Source organism: Sphaerodactylus townsendi, linkage group LG01 (genome assembly GCF_021028975.2).
Source record: "Sphaerodactylus townsendi isolate TG3544 linkage group LG01, MPM_Stown_v2.3, whole genome shotgun sequence".
Classification (NCBI taxonomy): domain Eukaryota; kingdom Metazoa; phylum Chordata; class Lepidosauria; order Squamata; family Sphaerodactylidae; genus Sphaerodactylus; species Sphaerodactylus townsendi.
The window spans coordinates 65,220,520-65,236,642 of NC_059425.1; the positions used below are offsets into that span (position 1 = coordinate 65,220,520).

Sequence of the window (16,123 nt, forward strand, 5' to 3'; positions counted from 1 at the left end):
CAATGTTTGTATAACCTTAAACTATTGTTCTTTGATGTTAACTTTCATTTAAGTCAAAATGACATTGCTAAAACAGTCCAAAGCTCAAAGTACTATGCAAGCCCTTGAGGATCACCATGCAAATTATCCCCAAGCTGGCTCTTTTTTGTTTAGATGAGGTGCTGCGGCCAGCATAATCCAGACAGAGACACTAATATCAGGGGAAGATCAAGTCTAAGGAATTTTATACATTGTTAGAGTGAATGACAGAGGGCATGCACCTGTACCCCCTGAACCATCTTAAGAGGTCCGCAACTTATTTCCCACCAGCAGCACAGATGTTGTTGTGTCAAACAGATATATCTGCTTCCTGTCATTGCAGCACCCTAACTAACAGGTTCATGCTTCTGTAGCTCACAAGACACTTTGGAACACCTCCCCCCGCCTCCCCAGATAAAGAGGCTGTACCAAAATACAGGCAATGGTTTTAAAACCTCTACAAAGGCACTGGGGCATAAAAGCCTTCTGTAGCAGCTCTACCATACAACACAAAAGCCACAGAAATTCAAACTTGTGGCTGTTACCTCTCAGGGGAAATGAAGCTGCTACATTCTGCTTAGACCCACTTTAACTGTAAGCCTGGCAATCCAGAAAAATCTTACCCATGCAACCTGGCATGCACCCAGTGTCTTGTTTAAAACTGGAACACTATGTGTGCAAAGTGGACAACGTGTACAATGTTAGAACAGCACAGTGCTTTCTTCTCACTTCTTCTATGATGTTAAATCTCTGTACTGAATACTTTTTTGAATAAAGATTATCAGCCATGTGAACATACATGAGCTGTAGCATAAGAAGTTACAAGTTTACCACTTTGGTGTGCCAGCCTTCATTTCCAGAAACATCATTTCTTCTAAGTAGAGCTGAACCTTCGAAATCCTAAAAATCCTCAAGAGCCAGTTCAGCTAAATCTTGGAAGCTATTTGACATCTGTGTGTTAATACCAAATTCCTTAGTACCTGACAATCAAGTGCCTGGGTTACCTTCAACATATTTTTGAAGTTTTAAAGGTTTAATTCATCAACAGCCCTCTCATTATACCATTATCCCTAATTTTCCTCTCTAATGTTTCAATAACCCATAAGAACATAGGAGCAGCCCTTGGGATAGACCAGTGCTCTATCTAGGTCAGCAATCTATTTCACGCAGTGGCCAACCAGTTGCCCTAGACAAACAACAAGGTACAGAGGCCAAACCTCTCCCTCGATGTTGCCTCAGAGGATCTGTATTCAGGGATTTACTGCCTCTTAGTATGGAGGTTTCCTTTAGTCACTATAGGTAGTAGCAACAGATGATGTTATCCGTCAACCCTTTCTTAAAGTCAGCCACGCTCACGGGTAATACTGCATCCATTGGCTTTGATTGATAATGTTTAATTACTTCTTGAAGAAAAAAGTACTCCTTTACCTTAAATTAATAGTCCATCAACTTTATTGGGTACTCCTGAATTCCAGTATTTTGGGAGAGGAAGAAAAGTTCTTGACCACCTTCTTTCTCCACTCTATGCATCACTTTACAAACGTCTATCCCTCAGTCATCGTTTTTCTAAGTGAGATGCTCCAGAGTCTTTAGCCTTACCTTGTTGGCAAGATGCTCCAACCTGTAAATCAGCAGGCCCTCATACAGAGATACCCATATACTGAGCTAACAGTTGACCAACTTATTGTCGAAGGCTTTCACGGCCGGAATCACTTGGGTGCTGTGTGGTTTCCGGGCTGTATGGCCGTGTTCTAGCAACATTCTCTCCTGACGTTTCGCCTGCATCTGTGGCTGGCATCTTCAGAGGATCCTCACAGAGATGCCAGCCACAAATGCCTGGCTTAAAGCTGTCAGGAGAGAATCCTACTAGAACACGGCCATACAACTCGAATCCACTGAACCTAAGTTGACCAACTGTTTAAGACACATCACTGACATTTTGCTTACATACTTTGAAACAATGCCTATAATCTTTTGCCAACACTTCTTACTCAGTAACAGATACTATCCAAACATTTTCCTAGTATTCCGTTATCAGTCATGCTCCCTTTCACCACTGAGAGCCACATGTTTCCACAGGCTTCAGCAGCCTCATGTTTTTCAACATATGCTACAATACCATAAAAGCTAAAACTGTTACATTATTGACAAGAATAGGGTCACTGTGACTTGTCCCTAATGCCATTTCAGTATCTTTTTAATCTTTTTACCAAGATGAAAACTCTGTATCTTCCTGGTGCTTCTGAATCTATTTAAGAAACCCTCCTTGCCGACACTTAAAAACATCCTGTCAATCTGCAATTTAGGAAAATAACAACAAACTACAGGAGTCTTAAAGATAAACAAGTAGGTCTTCTATCTTTGCAACTCTAAGCTTGGGGGCTGGTGGGGAATAACGCAGTTGAAGTACATGCATTACAACAGCCAAGACTAACACAGTTTTCATGCATGTTTATTGCTCCACAAAAAACAAAAGAGCAAACAGGCCTTACCTTATGAAGGTGGTCTTCCCAGTGGAATACTGTCCCACAAGCAGAACCATGGGTTTGTTGTCAAAGTCAGCATCTTCAAGAGCAGGGGAATGAAACTCATGGAACCTGTAGTATTCTTCCAGAGGGAGCAACTTGGTTTTGTAGAGTTTTTTAAGGCCTCCGCTCACAGTATGAAATACTTCAGGGTCTTTTCGTCGTCTGTCATCAGTACCTAACCAGCTGAACATTTTTGCGAGCAGGCAAGAGGTGTGAGTGAGTTCTTCTTTCCTTCCGCAAAAGCTGAGAAAGGGAAAACGTTTAACTCAGTTTGCTCTTGGCAGGTTCCAGATTGCGCTACTAGACTTACTGGTTGCACTTTCCCACAAAAATCAGCCCTTTATTCCCGGCTAAGAACTTGCCCGTGATACGAAGACAGCAAGAAAACGTCTTAGACCATCAGGAGGAGGGATCAGCAGAATGTATGACTCGTTCCTTCTCCCCTTGAGCGTCTCCACGTTTTCTTGAGACCGGCCGCTGAGCGATGAGTATCGCAAGAACAGCTTGGAGGGGAAGGCAAGGCACCCCTTCTTTGCATTAAAAGCACTTGCGTTGAAACAATTCAACTCTAAAGGTGGATTCAACTCACTCTTTTCCAGCTCTAAGGCGAGAACGGACGAGCTACCGCCTCCCAAGCATGTCTCCTTAGCCACGGGAAGAGGCACCTGAATCACCGCATCCTCCTTCCTTACGGAGCAGCTGGCGTTTAAATGCCAGCCTTGCAGGAAATCAACCAGGAACCGGAAATTACTGACAACTACTGGCAACGCCCGAGCGCCGCCAGGGAGGATCATGGCCTTGGACCGGAAGTTTGACCGACGCACGTGATGCGTTTCGGTTCCTGTCTCTATGGCAACGCAAAGACGCTGCGACGGAAGAGCTGAAGCTTAACTGGGTGGTGCCATTTAGAAGGCGGAGGCAGCTGCGTAGCCAGAATGCCTGAAAAGTCGTGGAGTGCGGGCAGGTTGCTTGGAGGAAGCTGAAGCGCTGCGCCATCTGGTGGGCGCAAAGGGATTTTTTTTAGCTGTTAGGTGACCGCTGGTTTATGGCGACTCCCCTAGAGTTTTCACAAGGGAGGTTCGGCGTTGGTTTGCTGTTGCCTGCCTCCACGCCAGGGCTCCAGCATGTTTCTGGAAGGTCTCCTATCCAAATACTAACCAGGGTCAACACAGCTTAGCTTCTGAGATCTAACGCGATCAAGCTAGCCTGGGGCTATCCAGGTCAGGTCAGGTCTACTGCCCTAAGAACCAAGATGGCGTCCGTGTCGGAGCTCGGCAGCGGAGCTCCGCTACTTACAGGTTTCTAAAATATCCCCTTGGAATTTAACTTGAGAGAACTTGTTCTATCCACCTATATAATTGAAAGCGCCTAGAAACAATATTTAAGCCAAAGCCGCCTTAAGCGTCTGGGACTATAATATGAAACCTGTCTCCTACCGTGCTTTTTGTTTTCTATCTATTGGTTTCCGCGTCTGCTCGTGGCGGTTGGGCACCCATTGCTGAGACGCTGCCTCGAGAGACCACATTAACAACAGGGGTGTTGGTGATAAAGATTCCCCCAACCCCAAAAAATGCGGCCTCCGGGCCCCCCTGAGGAGGGTGCGGCAGGCGCAGAAGAGCGGGGAACAGCCGCGGAGACGGGCCGCTGCTGGGCGGGACTGGCAGCCCGAGGAGCTGGAGCCGAGGGCGACCCGCGACTGCGGCGAGAGGGTGTCGGGGTGTTAGAAGCGTCGGTGTAGAGACCCCCCCCTGTTCCAAGCTCAGCCCCTAGAGTCCCCCCTGGAAAGAGTGCAATCGGAGCGGCTAAAATTTGCCGTCGGAGCCCGTTACCCGAAAGGCGGTGAGACGCATAGCACTGGTGGCGAGCAGGCACCGACAGCGTGACTCTGGAGCAAGTTTGGAAGAAATGCGACCCGATGCGCAGAGACCTGGCGCATCGCCTCCAGTTAGGCCTGATTGTGAGGGTGGGACCTCACAAGATGCGGGCTTTATGTGACTAGCAGTTTCTCTGCAGTCCAACACCAATGCTGCCTTTTAGTTTTTTTAACATCCAGTTGACTGTGAAGCGGTGATCCCCGGGCAGGAGGTCGGCACCTTTGAGATTCTGGGAGGAGTGGCCAGTGGCAGTGGCTTCTCCGACTGTTGTGCTACCTGCTACTACTTGCCTGTTGCATTATTATTACATACTCTGGCACTCACCGACCCTATAATCCGTCCTTGGATTCCAGAGACTAATACTGAGCTCTGCCCTAGGTGGTGTGGGCCCCTAGGTTTGGATCCTCCTGTTGTGACTGTAATCCTGTACCTACTGATGACCACCAGAGGGCAATGGGGCACAGTACAGAGAGTGGTCCCGTACTCCAGCTCTTGGTGCGGTGTTTTAGTGCGGCAGCTTTGGCTTATGTTGTTTCCCCCTATGGAGCCTGGCTATTATTATTACGCTGCTGTGGATATACATGTCTCTCCCGTTGGTGTGAGCGTCAGGAAGTGTTTGGGTGATATCCAATCATTGAGATCTTAATGCTGATTGATACTTATTATTGACATCTCTCTGGCTCTGGTTATGTTCTGTAGTTGGTGAAATTGTAAGTAGCTAGTGGGGAATTAGTTAGGAAATAATTATTTAATTAATTAGGAATTATTAAGTGTTGACTGTTGTGTTGTTCCAATTAATTTATTGTGATAGGCTGCTAGATGAATGGGAGGTTAGGTAAGAGGTGAGTCCGAGGCCCACTAAAGTGGGGAGCCTCACCAGGAAGTTAGATGAGATCAAGAGACAGTAGGAAATGGGGGGGCCACCCATGGGTCTATGGGATCCCAGTGATGATGGAGACCCGGGGCAAATATGATGGTGAGGCGGTGGCCATATGAGAGAAGAGGCAGGAGATGCAGACATGCCACTGCACCTTCTGACCCTCGCGTTCTATCCCGAGGAACGCATAGTGGTAGGGTTCAGAGGCTACTCTGCTTAAGTCACTGGTGTTGATAAATGCCAGGTCCATAAATAATAAGACCGGGCTGTTCTCCGAGAATATCACCGAGGACCAACAGATGGACCTGGCTTGCATTACGAGACCTGGAGTGCGCAGAAGGGGAGACCGTCGCCTTTAGGCGAGGTCTCCCCACCAGAGTTCAGCGTGCGGCTCCGCACCGGGTCACAGAACACAGGGCGAGTGGGTGTGGCAATGTTCATCCGTGATGTGTCATCCCCTTCAGGGCTGTCCCTGTCCCAGAGATCCATGGTCTTGAATGTGTTGGCCTGGAGTGCGATGGCCTTTTCGGGAGAGGTTGGCAGTCCTCCTGGTGTACACCGTCAGGTAGCCCTAGCACCAAGGGGACTGCCTATGGCGGCTGCTGGAGGGTGGTGGAGGATCTGCGGCGTTGGTTCCCCAGACTTATTGTCCTAAGGGGACTTCAGCGTCCATGTGGAAACCTGCCTAAATGATAGCGACTGCAGACCTAGTGTCATCCATGGCGTGGCTGGAGCCTCTCCTTGGTAAATTCTGGCCCCACTCATGAGGCTGGGCATACACTTGGACTTGGTCTTTGGGTCAGGGATTGATATGGTCATATCCTCTACAGATAGAGTGCCATGGTCTGGACCATTATGCCCTGAGGGTCGGGTGGGCGTGCCTTTGACATCCCCAGTGTCATAGGCGTGACGGGCGTAGTTGTACCGCCAGCGGAGACTTATGGATCCTATGGGTTTCCTGAATGCTCTTGCAGGACCCTGAACCTTCCGGCACCCTTGATGGCCAGGTGGAAGACTGGAATTCCCGCCTTTTCCGATGCCAGCCCGGGGTTGGTGCTCTCCGGCGCTCTGCCCGATCCAAACTAGTCTCCTTGGTACACTGAGGAACTCACAGCGGTGTAAAGCAGGAGCTCAGACTGACTAGAAGCTTAGTGTGGAGGGAAGTCACCGTGTGGGCAGCGAACATCTTATAAGTAGGGCGTTTATGAAGGCCTATGAGATAGCATAACTGAAGGAGGCCTAAGAGGACATTCTTCTCCTCTCCCTCTCTTGCATCTACTAGCTCGCCCAAGCAATTATTTCTCAAGCATCATCTAGGTCACTCACCCTCATTGACTGAGGGCTCTTACAAATCAACAATTGGCTATCAGCTGTGAGGCATTTAGCAGGCTTTTTTAGCGAGACAAAGTTGCGTCGCTCCATGGGACCTTCCCTCCACCTTAGAGACAATAAGCAGGAACTGGAGGCTCCCTTGCCGTCTTCTGGCCCTTTGTTTGGCCCGGATTTTCCCTGCTCTCGAAGCCTTGCTGTCGACAGGGCCCTAGCTGCTGTTAGACCTACTACCTGTCCTCTGGATCCATTGCCCCTCACCAGCTTAGTAAAGCATGCCGGAGGCGCAATTCGACCCCACCTGTTGAGATCTCATCAATAGCTCCCTTGAGCAAGGAGTTTTTTCGGGTGGGTTGAAGGGAGGCAGTGGTCGCTTCCACTCTTAAAAGACCATCGTTAGATCCTGGAGATCTGGCCACCAATTACCGCCCGTTTCGGAATCTTTACGTTTCTGGGGAAGGTAAGTGAGAGAGTAGTGTTGGAGCAGCTCTCAGGGCTTCCCTGGAGGACACATCGACCTTCGATCCCTTCCAGTCCGGGCTTCCCGTGCACAGGCATGGAGACCGAGACTGTTCTTGTCGCCGTCACAGACATGCCTCGATATGCAACTCTTGACCGAAAGGCGGATCAGCTGCTGGTGTTGTTAGATCTTACCATAGCGTTTGATGTGGAGGTCGATCCACGCATCTTTTGACCCACCGCCTGGTCAAGTTTCTGGGAGTGCGAGGCACTGTCCCTTCAGTGGATTGCCTACGTTTCTCGGACGGACCCAGCAGGGCGTAGCGGGGACTCAGCCTCGAAAGTGCCCGCCAGTGTGGTGTACCTCAGGGGGGCTGCTGTCCCCGCTGTTATTTAACATCTATATCGACCCTCTGCTCGGTTAGTGCGGAGCTTTTGGGCTGACCCTGTCATCAATATGCTGGATGACACTCAGCTCATTCTGTTGATGGAGGCGGTGCGTAATCGCCTCTGTAGCTCTCCAGCATTGTTTGGAAGTGATGGCTGGTTGGTTGAAACAGAGCAGGTTAAAACTGAATCCATCGAAGACTGAGATCTGGCATGGGCGGGGAGGGTTGGGGATTTGTGCCAGCGGTGTGGAGGAGGGCTACGGTGGCACGGCCTCCTCGTCACCCCGGCCTTCCTGGGGTCCCACCTGGATTCGTCTCTTTCAATGGAGACCCAGGTGGCCCTTAGCAACCGGAGTTGCGTTTTCATCGCCGGCAGGCCAGGCTGGCTGGCCCTTCCCTCTCCCAAGCGGATCTGGCTACTGCTTGATCCACATGCAACTTGGTCACCTCCAGACTAGGACTATTGCAGCTTCGCTTCTACGCAGGCCTTCCCTTGCGATTGATTGGGAAGTGCAAAACTGGAAGTCCAGAATGCGGCGTGACCCAGCCTGCTCACAGGAGGTGCAGCCAGAGATCACATTTCACCTGTGCTTCTTAGCGCCTGCACTGGATTTACCGGTTAATTCGAATCATCTCCAGAATGCTGGTATTGACCTTTAACTGGGCCTTGCAGCGGCCTGGGACCTCCGTGAGACTGGGCAATTGTCTTGCCCATATGTCCCAAATCGGACTAGCCACTGCGTTCAGCAAGAGGCCAACCTACTCGGTGATCCCTTAGCTCCTCAATGATGCGGTTAGCCTCTGCACCGGGCCAGAGCCTTTACAGTTTTCTGGCCTGCCTCAATGGAACACTCTACTTCCAGTGCTACGGGCCCTGCGGGATCTTTAATGATTTCCACTTGAGGGCCTGCAAGACAGAGATTGTTCCACGCAGGCCTTTACAGTGAGCACTGGCAGTTGTTAAGCTGCACTTTAACATCTGTGGACCCTGCTGTCCCTCTTCTCTTCTTCCCCTCCCCTTTTGGGGGATCTATTAGTAGAGGCGCCATTGCTTACCTGATGTTGGAACGCTGCATTTTAAACGGGGTTGATTTTAAAATGTATAGAGCCGTTATTTAATGATTACTGATTTTATTGTGCTCTAGCTATTTGTCTGTTCACCGCCCTGAGCCCTTCGGGGGAGGGCGGTTTATAAATATAATAAATAATAATAATAATAATAATAATAATAATAATTCAGACATGCTTTCTAACAAATTCCAGGAAATTATTTTTAACAATAAACTAGCCATGTTTATTTAAACAGAAGTCCAGTGGCCTGACTCAAAAGATTATGCTAGAATAAATTTTGTTAATCTTTAAGGTGCCACTAGACAACTGTTTAACATATTAACATTCACCCCTCTCTGGAATTGAATTAGTATGGTAAGTACAGGCTCTGCCTCCTGTCCTGTGGCAACAGTGGGATAGTTTTGTAGAACAAACAAGAAGACCACCAGATGGTTCCAGGAAATAAAACTTTATTATTATGCTGCTGGGAGAAATGGGGCTTGTATAAGGGTTTGAGTATGCTGGTCCGCATTAGGTTTTCCATAACTGTCATCCCCCCCCCCCCGAGGCTTTTGTTATTTCCCCATTAAGATTCAGTTTCCCCATAGTTAACATGGTTTTAGTTAATTGTAAAGTCTTCTAAGGGAGGGTATTTTAGTTAGCCTGTCCCTTTAAGACATTTCCCAATAGGCAGTTTCCTTTCTTTACCCAGCAATCCCCTGTTTTAGTTCTAGCCAGTCAGTCAGAGTGAGGTGCTAAGGGTAATTGGAGACTGGAATATTCGTGACGCACTGTATAAACTTGTGTATAAGCTGACTCGTGTATAAGCCGAGGCACCTAATTTTTACTTGCAAAACTTGGGGAAACCTATTGACTGGGATATAAGCAGAAAGTGGGAAGCTGGGAGGCAGAGGGAGTTCCTTATTTGGACAGTGACTCCCCCTGATGTCATTGCCCAAATAAGGAGCTCCCTCCACCTCCCCCGGGTTTGAGGAAGCCCAGGCAGCCCAGAGGTGGAGGGAGCTCCTTATTTGGGCAATGACATCAGGGGGAGTCACTGCCCAAATAAGGAGCTCCCTCCACCTCCCCGCCAGGCCATATATAGGGTACATATTAATATATGGTGGTCCAAAGAACACAAGTTAAGTTTAACAGCAGTTAGAACTAGACCAGGGGTAGGGAACCTGCGGCTCTCCAGATGTTCAGGAACTACAATTCCATCGATATCTATCAGCATACGACCCAATTGGCCATGCTGGTAGGGGCTGGATGGGAATTATAGTTCAGGAACTATCGGGAAAACCGCAGGTTCCCTACCCCGCAGGATCCGTAAGACTGAAAGCGAACTGAGGAAGCAAGACACAGTGGACTTTCTTGAAAGTAGCCAAGAGAAGACACAGTCTACAAACCTGCTCAAGACAAGCAAGTACTCGGATTTAGATAGACCCAAGGGAGGAGTTAGGGTCTTAATTATCTCCAGTAATAAATCTTTTGTTGAACTGTTGAACCTGGCTTGTGTCTCCCCCACTCTGTCCTTGCCAAGTACAGGGCACCAAAAATAGATTCACTTGGGGTGCAGAGCAATAACCATGTCACAAAATCATTGGTTTCTGATTCTCATATACTGTTAACATTACTACACATGTCAGAGACTTCCTTCACCATGGGCCACTCCCCACTCACCATAAGCCGCGGGGTCACCTCTTTAAAAGACACCAGGAGGATGGGCCGTTCAATCGTCACCAAGCGCCCACTCGCGCAGCTGCCCTTTAATTTGCCGCCTCTCCCACCTCCTTGTCGCCACGCGGCAAATTAGGAACATCCTCTGAAAAGAGGCAACATATTTCAAAACCCCGCAGGTGCGCGGAAGTTGGGGAATTTCGGCTGTTCACAGCGGCTGATTCTCCATCTGACAGCGGCTCACAACAATCAAGGAAACAGTAAACCGCCATTTTGTTTGGGGAGGGTGTCCCGATCAGAAAGTGCTTTCGAGGAAGTGAGGCGTGTGCACAACAGGCCCCGTTATAACATTGCTCTTTTTTTGCTCTTTTTTTATCGAAAGCTCCACTCGTTTTGGTGGCAGCTTGGCAAAGTGCCGCTGAGCACAGGGTTGTCGGGCGGTGTAAACCCGAAACCAATATTTACTTTCATTTTTCTGCCCAAGCCAATTTACAACAGGCAGTGGCGTCAGCGTAATGCAGACGTCTCAAAATAATCGCGTTCAGCTTATCAAAATGAACTTACCGGTCAGGGCCAATCAAAATGGAGCCCACAACCTCGGCTGGCTGCACCGCTCCCGATAATCGCAATGATGCACATGCGCAAGCCAATAATCAGAGCGGCTCGATTGCCTCTTTGACTCTCGATGTGGAACCCTACGCTATTTCCTGAATGGAAGAAATGAGTGGGGAACTCTAAATCCGTTATCAAAAGCCGCGGGGCTTTGGGTGCTGGGGTTGCTCAGGCGGTGGTGGGGTGTTTATGGTGCAGAACAGTGCCTTGCCATGCGGTTCCTTGACGAGATTTGACTGTTGCCGTTATTTGGTGATGCGGTCACGGTTTGGCTTCGGCCTGGTTTGCAGTTAACCAGGACGTGGATACTGGTTGCTGCGTCAGGAACTACAATTGGCCATGCTGACAGAGGCTGATGGGAATTGTAGTTCCTGAACATCTGGAGAGCCGCAGGTTCCCTACCCCTGGTCTACATAAATCAATAAACATATAAAGAGTATCACTTGGTAAATAACACCCCATTCCCCTGGCAGTTGGCGATCCTGCTTTGCTCACAGGCAGGCATGCACAGGTTAGAGCTTTAATGGCTTAGGAATCATTGTTTGAGATCTACCTGCATCTTGTACAGGGCTGCCAGCCATAAAGTATCAAACTGTGCTAGGGTCATACCACCCTGTCCTCAGAATACACTCGAAACAGTTGGTAATTTAAACAGTGTGTTAGACTCTAAAATACAAAAGGAAAATAGTATGGGCAGCAGAAAGGAAAATTCAGCAAATTCTGATAATCTCCACTGCCCAGGATGTTATATAATGGGCACATGATAGAACTTCAATAGTCTGAAAATTATTATTTGTTTTAAATAGCTGTATATATTGATTTTTCTACATTTTAGCATAATTTACTGCCCATGAATCTATTGTCTGCATTCATCCTTTCTTGAAGGAGCTCGAGATAGCATAAATGGGATTATCTCATCTTCTTTTCTTGGCCACCTGAGAGATAGTGAGGTGTAGAGAGAGTGACTTTCCCAGGCAGCCCAACAAACGTGATTTAGAAGAAGAAGACGAGTATGGATTTATATCTCCTGTAAGGAGACTCAAGGTGGCTTACAAACTCCTTTCCCTTCCTCTTCCCACAACAGACACCTTGTGAGGTAGGTGGGGTTGAGAGACTTCCAAAGAACTGTGACTAGCCCAAGGTCACCCAGCAGGAATGTAGGAGTGCCGAAACAGATCTGGTTCACCAGATAAGCCTCTGCCACTCAGGTGGAGGAGTGGGAAATCAAACCTGGTTCTCCAGATTAGAATCCACCTGCTCTTAACCACTACACCGCGCTGGCTTTAGATGAGATGCTGAAGTATTTTACTGATAAATAGTTGTTATGCCATACTCCAGTGGTGGCGAACCTATGGCCTGGGTGCCAGAGGAGGCACTCAGAGCCTTTCTGTGGGCACACGTGCACAGAGTTCATCATGTGGGGGTGGGGTGTAAAGTCACCCCACACACACACACCCACACCCACACCTAGGTTGACCTGGGCATGATCCTTTACTTGGGAGTAAGCTCGGTTGCTGGCAATGGGGCTTGCTTCTGAGTAAACCCTCCTAGGGTCGTGACCCACCCATTCGACGTGTTGCACGGTTGCTTCACCAAGCTTACTCCCAAGTAACATATGCCTCGGAGCCAACTGTTTTTTTTCTAAACTAAAACCTCAGTATCCAGGTTAAATTGCCGTGTTGGCACTTTGCAATAAATAAGTGCGTTTTGGGTTGCAATTTGGGCACTCAGTCTTGAAAAGGTTCGCCATCACTGCCATACTCCGATTCAGAATGCAGTTATGATGTAGGAAGAGGATGTTTAATTTTTTTCTTCCAAAGTTGCCTTGACCTTAAATGTCCCATAGATGCTGTTTGCTCTGTTGTGGAAAAATATATAGACAACTTCTATAGTCCTCTCTCCAGTGGAGCAATTATAACCTGCCATGGAGGGACTATACACCCCAATATCAGGAAACTGTTGTGGATGGGAGATAAGCTGAAACTTCCTCTACTGCACTACAATCCTGATCTTAATGGGGGGAGGGGGCATTGCTGCATTTAGCAATTTACAAAATAGGGAAATTTGATTGTGGCTGTTCCCCATACACATGTCTGTGTTTCAAATAAAAACCTATGCCACAAAACAATCAGAACGGTACAGTGAGGGGAAAAACAGGTAACCCACAAAACAGGTAAGCAACAAAAATAACAACTGTACCAAGGTTACAACTTAAAGCAAAGTAATCTATATTTAATACAAAAAGACTTGTGGGGAAAAATACTAGAAACACAAAATAATCTAAAGGGCAAACAGCCAAGAAAAGCAATAATGTAGTAAAAATAAACATTACTTCATAGAACTGTGTCTAAAGGACTGCATAGTCTTTACTTTGGGAAAAATCACAATAATTCTAATAGTTCATATGTTAGTGCCTAAGTTGGACAGGTTTTCCTGATAAATGTATTCTTTTTTCATGGGGAAATCCAATTTCCCCCTCTTCAGCAGCACAAAAAAAATCATCTATATGAGGAAAAAATTCTCTCATAGTAATAAGACTGAATTATGTTGTCAAAGCCTGGAGATGCTGTCCTCCACGAATTATCACACTGCCATAAGGTACTCCAGGGAGCCCTACCACACTCACTTACTATGGAAATCCTCTGTGGCATCCAAGATCAAAACAGATGAACTGTCAAAGTATTAAATCAGCATCCATTTTCCTTCTGAGCAACTTGGAAAGATTCAAAAGACCCTATGGTTGTTTTCCTTCAGGTTACAGAATTTTATATGGAGAAGCGGGGAATCAAATCTAATTGTCCAGATTACAGTCTTATGCTCTTAACCATTACACCATGCCGGTGACATCTTGGTTAGCACGCTTAGGGATATTATTTTTAATGCTCTGCAGCTTGCTAAAGTCTCACCTGTGGGAGGAAATATGCAACCACCACTTTCTAGGCTGAAGGCATCAATTAAAAATGACTGACAATAATGAGGCAATGAGAGGTTTTGCAATGAGAGGTTTTTAGGAATGGAAGGTTCCTTGAAGTAGCATGTGCTACTGCTTTGCCCAACAAAGACTACACCAGTGGAAAAGAGTTCTTTTCAAAAGTCTACTAAAAAGTGGTTCACAGCAAATACAAGTTCATAGATGAGATGTGTGGGGTGTGTGTGGTTTAAGTGGGTGGGCATACAATACAGGCATTTTTAAAAAATTAGAAAAATGCTATTCAGCCTGTATGGGGAATCTGTCTGAGGTGGCTTATAAAATAAAATATAATAAAAAATGTTAAACATTATTAATTAAAACCTAGCATTAAAACGAAGCCACAGCATAAAAACATAGACCACTGAGCAGCTTAAAATAATAGTGTTTTAAAAGTCAATCCTTTAATTAAAAGCATGGGTGAACAAACATGTTTTGGCCTGCTGCTCAAAAGAGACCAATCTAGGCATCAGGAGTGCTTTGGGGCATTCCTTAAGTGATATACCACTACTCTCTGTTTGTTGCCTGCCCCACCTCTGAAAGTAGAGGCACCAAAACCAGGGCTTGTGTGACAGATCTTAACCAGTACCGTGGTACCAAGTAGGCTTGAGCAGTGATTTGAAAAATCATTAAATTTTGGGTTTGGGTTTTTTTAACTCAGATTTTTGCAGTAAAAGCCTGCTGCATGGAGCTCTTGTCAGTTTTACAGTGTTTTGAGGGGGCTGCCTGCAAAGACGGCAACACAAATAAGTGCATATTACAGCTTCTCTATAGCTTTGCAGACAGCCCCCTCAAAACTAAAAAAAGGAAAAATGACTCGTGGACAGGATCGCTAGACTAAACCAACTTTATTCATCTACTTTTTACAGCAAAATAGCCAATGGATGAGCTCCATGGAGAATCTCCTGCAGCACACAAAATGGTGGCCATGAGCGGTGGAAACAAAACTAAGAGGTTTGGGCCAGAGAAATAAAGCATTTCCTGCCTGCTGGTGTTCACTCAGCAGGCAGGAATCATCTTCGAACAGGTTGGAAGAAAGAGATTTCGATTTTGGCAATCTTTGAAAAACCAAATTGAGTGAAATATAACGGATTGAACACATTTTGGGGAGGAGAGCTGTGCAAAGTTCTTCCCCCAAAAGTTATTTATAACCCTAACCCTAAAGACATTATGTTTGGGCTGTGCAGAATTCACCAATATTACCCAAATTAATCCTCATGTCAGGCTTGTCTCCTGAATGGCATCCCCTATAAGCCCACAGCTAAGAAGGATGATGTTTGAAATCCACTTGTACACTAAGGCCCCTTCCACACATGCAGAATAATTCCCGCCCCCGCACAACGCAACAGCCAATCAGGATAGCCCCTGAGCGGATTGCACGTTTGATCTGACGACAGTGGGGACTCCTGCGTGGCTGCGGCATTTCTGGGAACAAGGGGGCAGAAGCTGCAGTGGAGACCATGAAGTGGCGAAACTGTGCTCAAAAGGTCCTGAATCTAACCAAACCGGTTTGAATCTACTTTCATTTTTTAAGTGGGGACTTGACCACAGTAAAATCCAGCTTCAAAGTGCATTGAAAGTGGATTGAAACTGCATTATTCTGCATGTGCGGAAGGGGCCTATGATTGCATTGGACTAAAATGTTGGGACCTAGTTGCCCACTGAAGAACTTTGGCTTGTTTTTTTGATTGCTGGATGTTTGGATATGATGCAGATGTAGGATCTGGCCTATTATGGAATAGTGTAATTCTCCTATACCATATGGAGCACTTGAATATTCATGGGAAATGAACCAAGAATAGGTGACAATGCTGATCTTCTGAAACTGTTCAGGAGATGACCAAATGGCCCTTACTGGGTTTATGGTTAGGTTATCCAGGAGCTGTCTTTGTGGAGGGTCATTCAAGAGTTGGAAGCCTGCCTTTATTTGTGGTGAGAAGGGGTAAGGCCGGGGATCTGAAAGATCAAATAAACTTTATTGATAAATGCTTTTCTGGTGTGTTAATACAGTCATGTCTCCCTACCTGGAGTGCCTAAGACAGGGGTCAGCAACCTTTACCACCCAAAGAGCCATTTGGACCCGTTTTCCACAGCCCTGAAGATCTACAGAGCTGCCTCCAGTTCAGCCCCTCCACTCACCTTTTCACCCAGCGCTGGGAGGCAGTGAAACCCCCTCTGCCTGACGGAGCAGGCAGTCACCCGCGCTGTGGGACACAGGGGGATGGCATCTGCAGCCTGCCCAGTGCCGCTGTCTCTCGCGCTGCAGGAGGCAGTGGCGCTGGGCAGGGAAACCCCCTCTGCCCAACGGAGCAGGCAAGTGGGGATGGCGCCCGCAGCCT

At 47.2% G+C, this 16,123-nt stretch overlaps 1 protein-coding gene across 2 annotated transcripts in view; it reads right to left on the reverse strand.

The window, feature by feature from the left end:
• Positions 1 to 3,287, reverse strand: part of EHD3 (EH domain containing 3) — a 32,870-nt gene extending 29,583 nt beyond the window's left edge. Inside the window, exons 1-2 of one of the 2 annotated variants that reach the window (XM_048509487.1) lie at positions 3,136 to 3,283; positions 2,511 to 2,789 (exon numbers count right to left, since the gene is read on the reverse strand). In XM_048509487.1, coding sequence (XP_048365444.1) covers positions 2,511 to 2,737 — 227 coding nt within the window. In that variant the 5' untranslated portion in view covers positions 2,738 to 2,789; positions 3,136 to 3,283. Of the gene's footprint in view, positions 1 to 2,510 lie in introns of both variants that reach the window. The other variant, XM_048509396.1, reaches the window with a different exon arrangement.
• Positions 3,288 to 16,123: the final 12,836 nt, after the last annotated feature.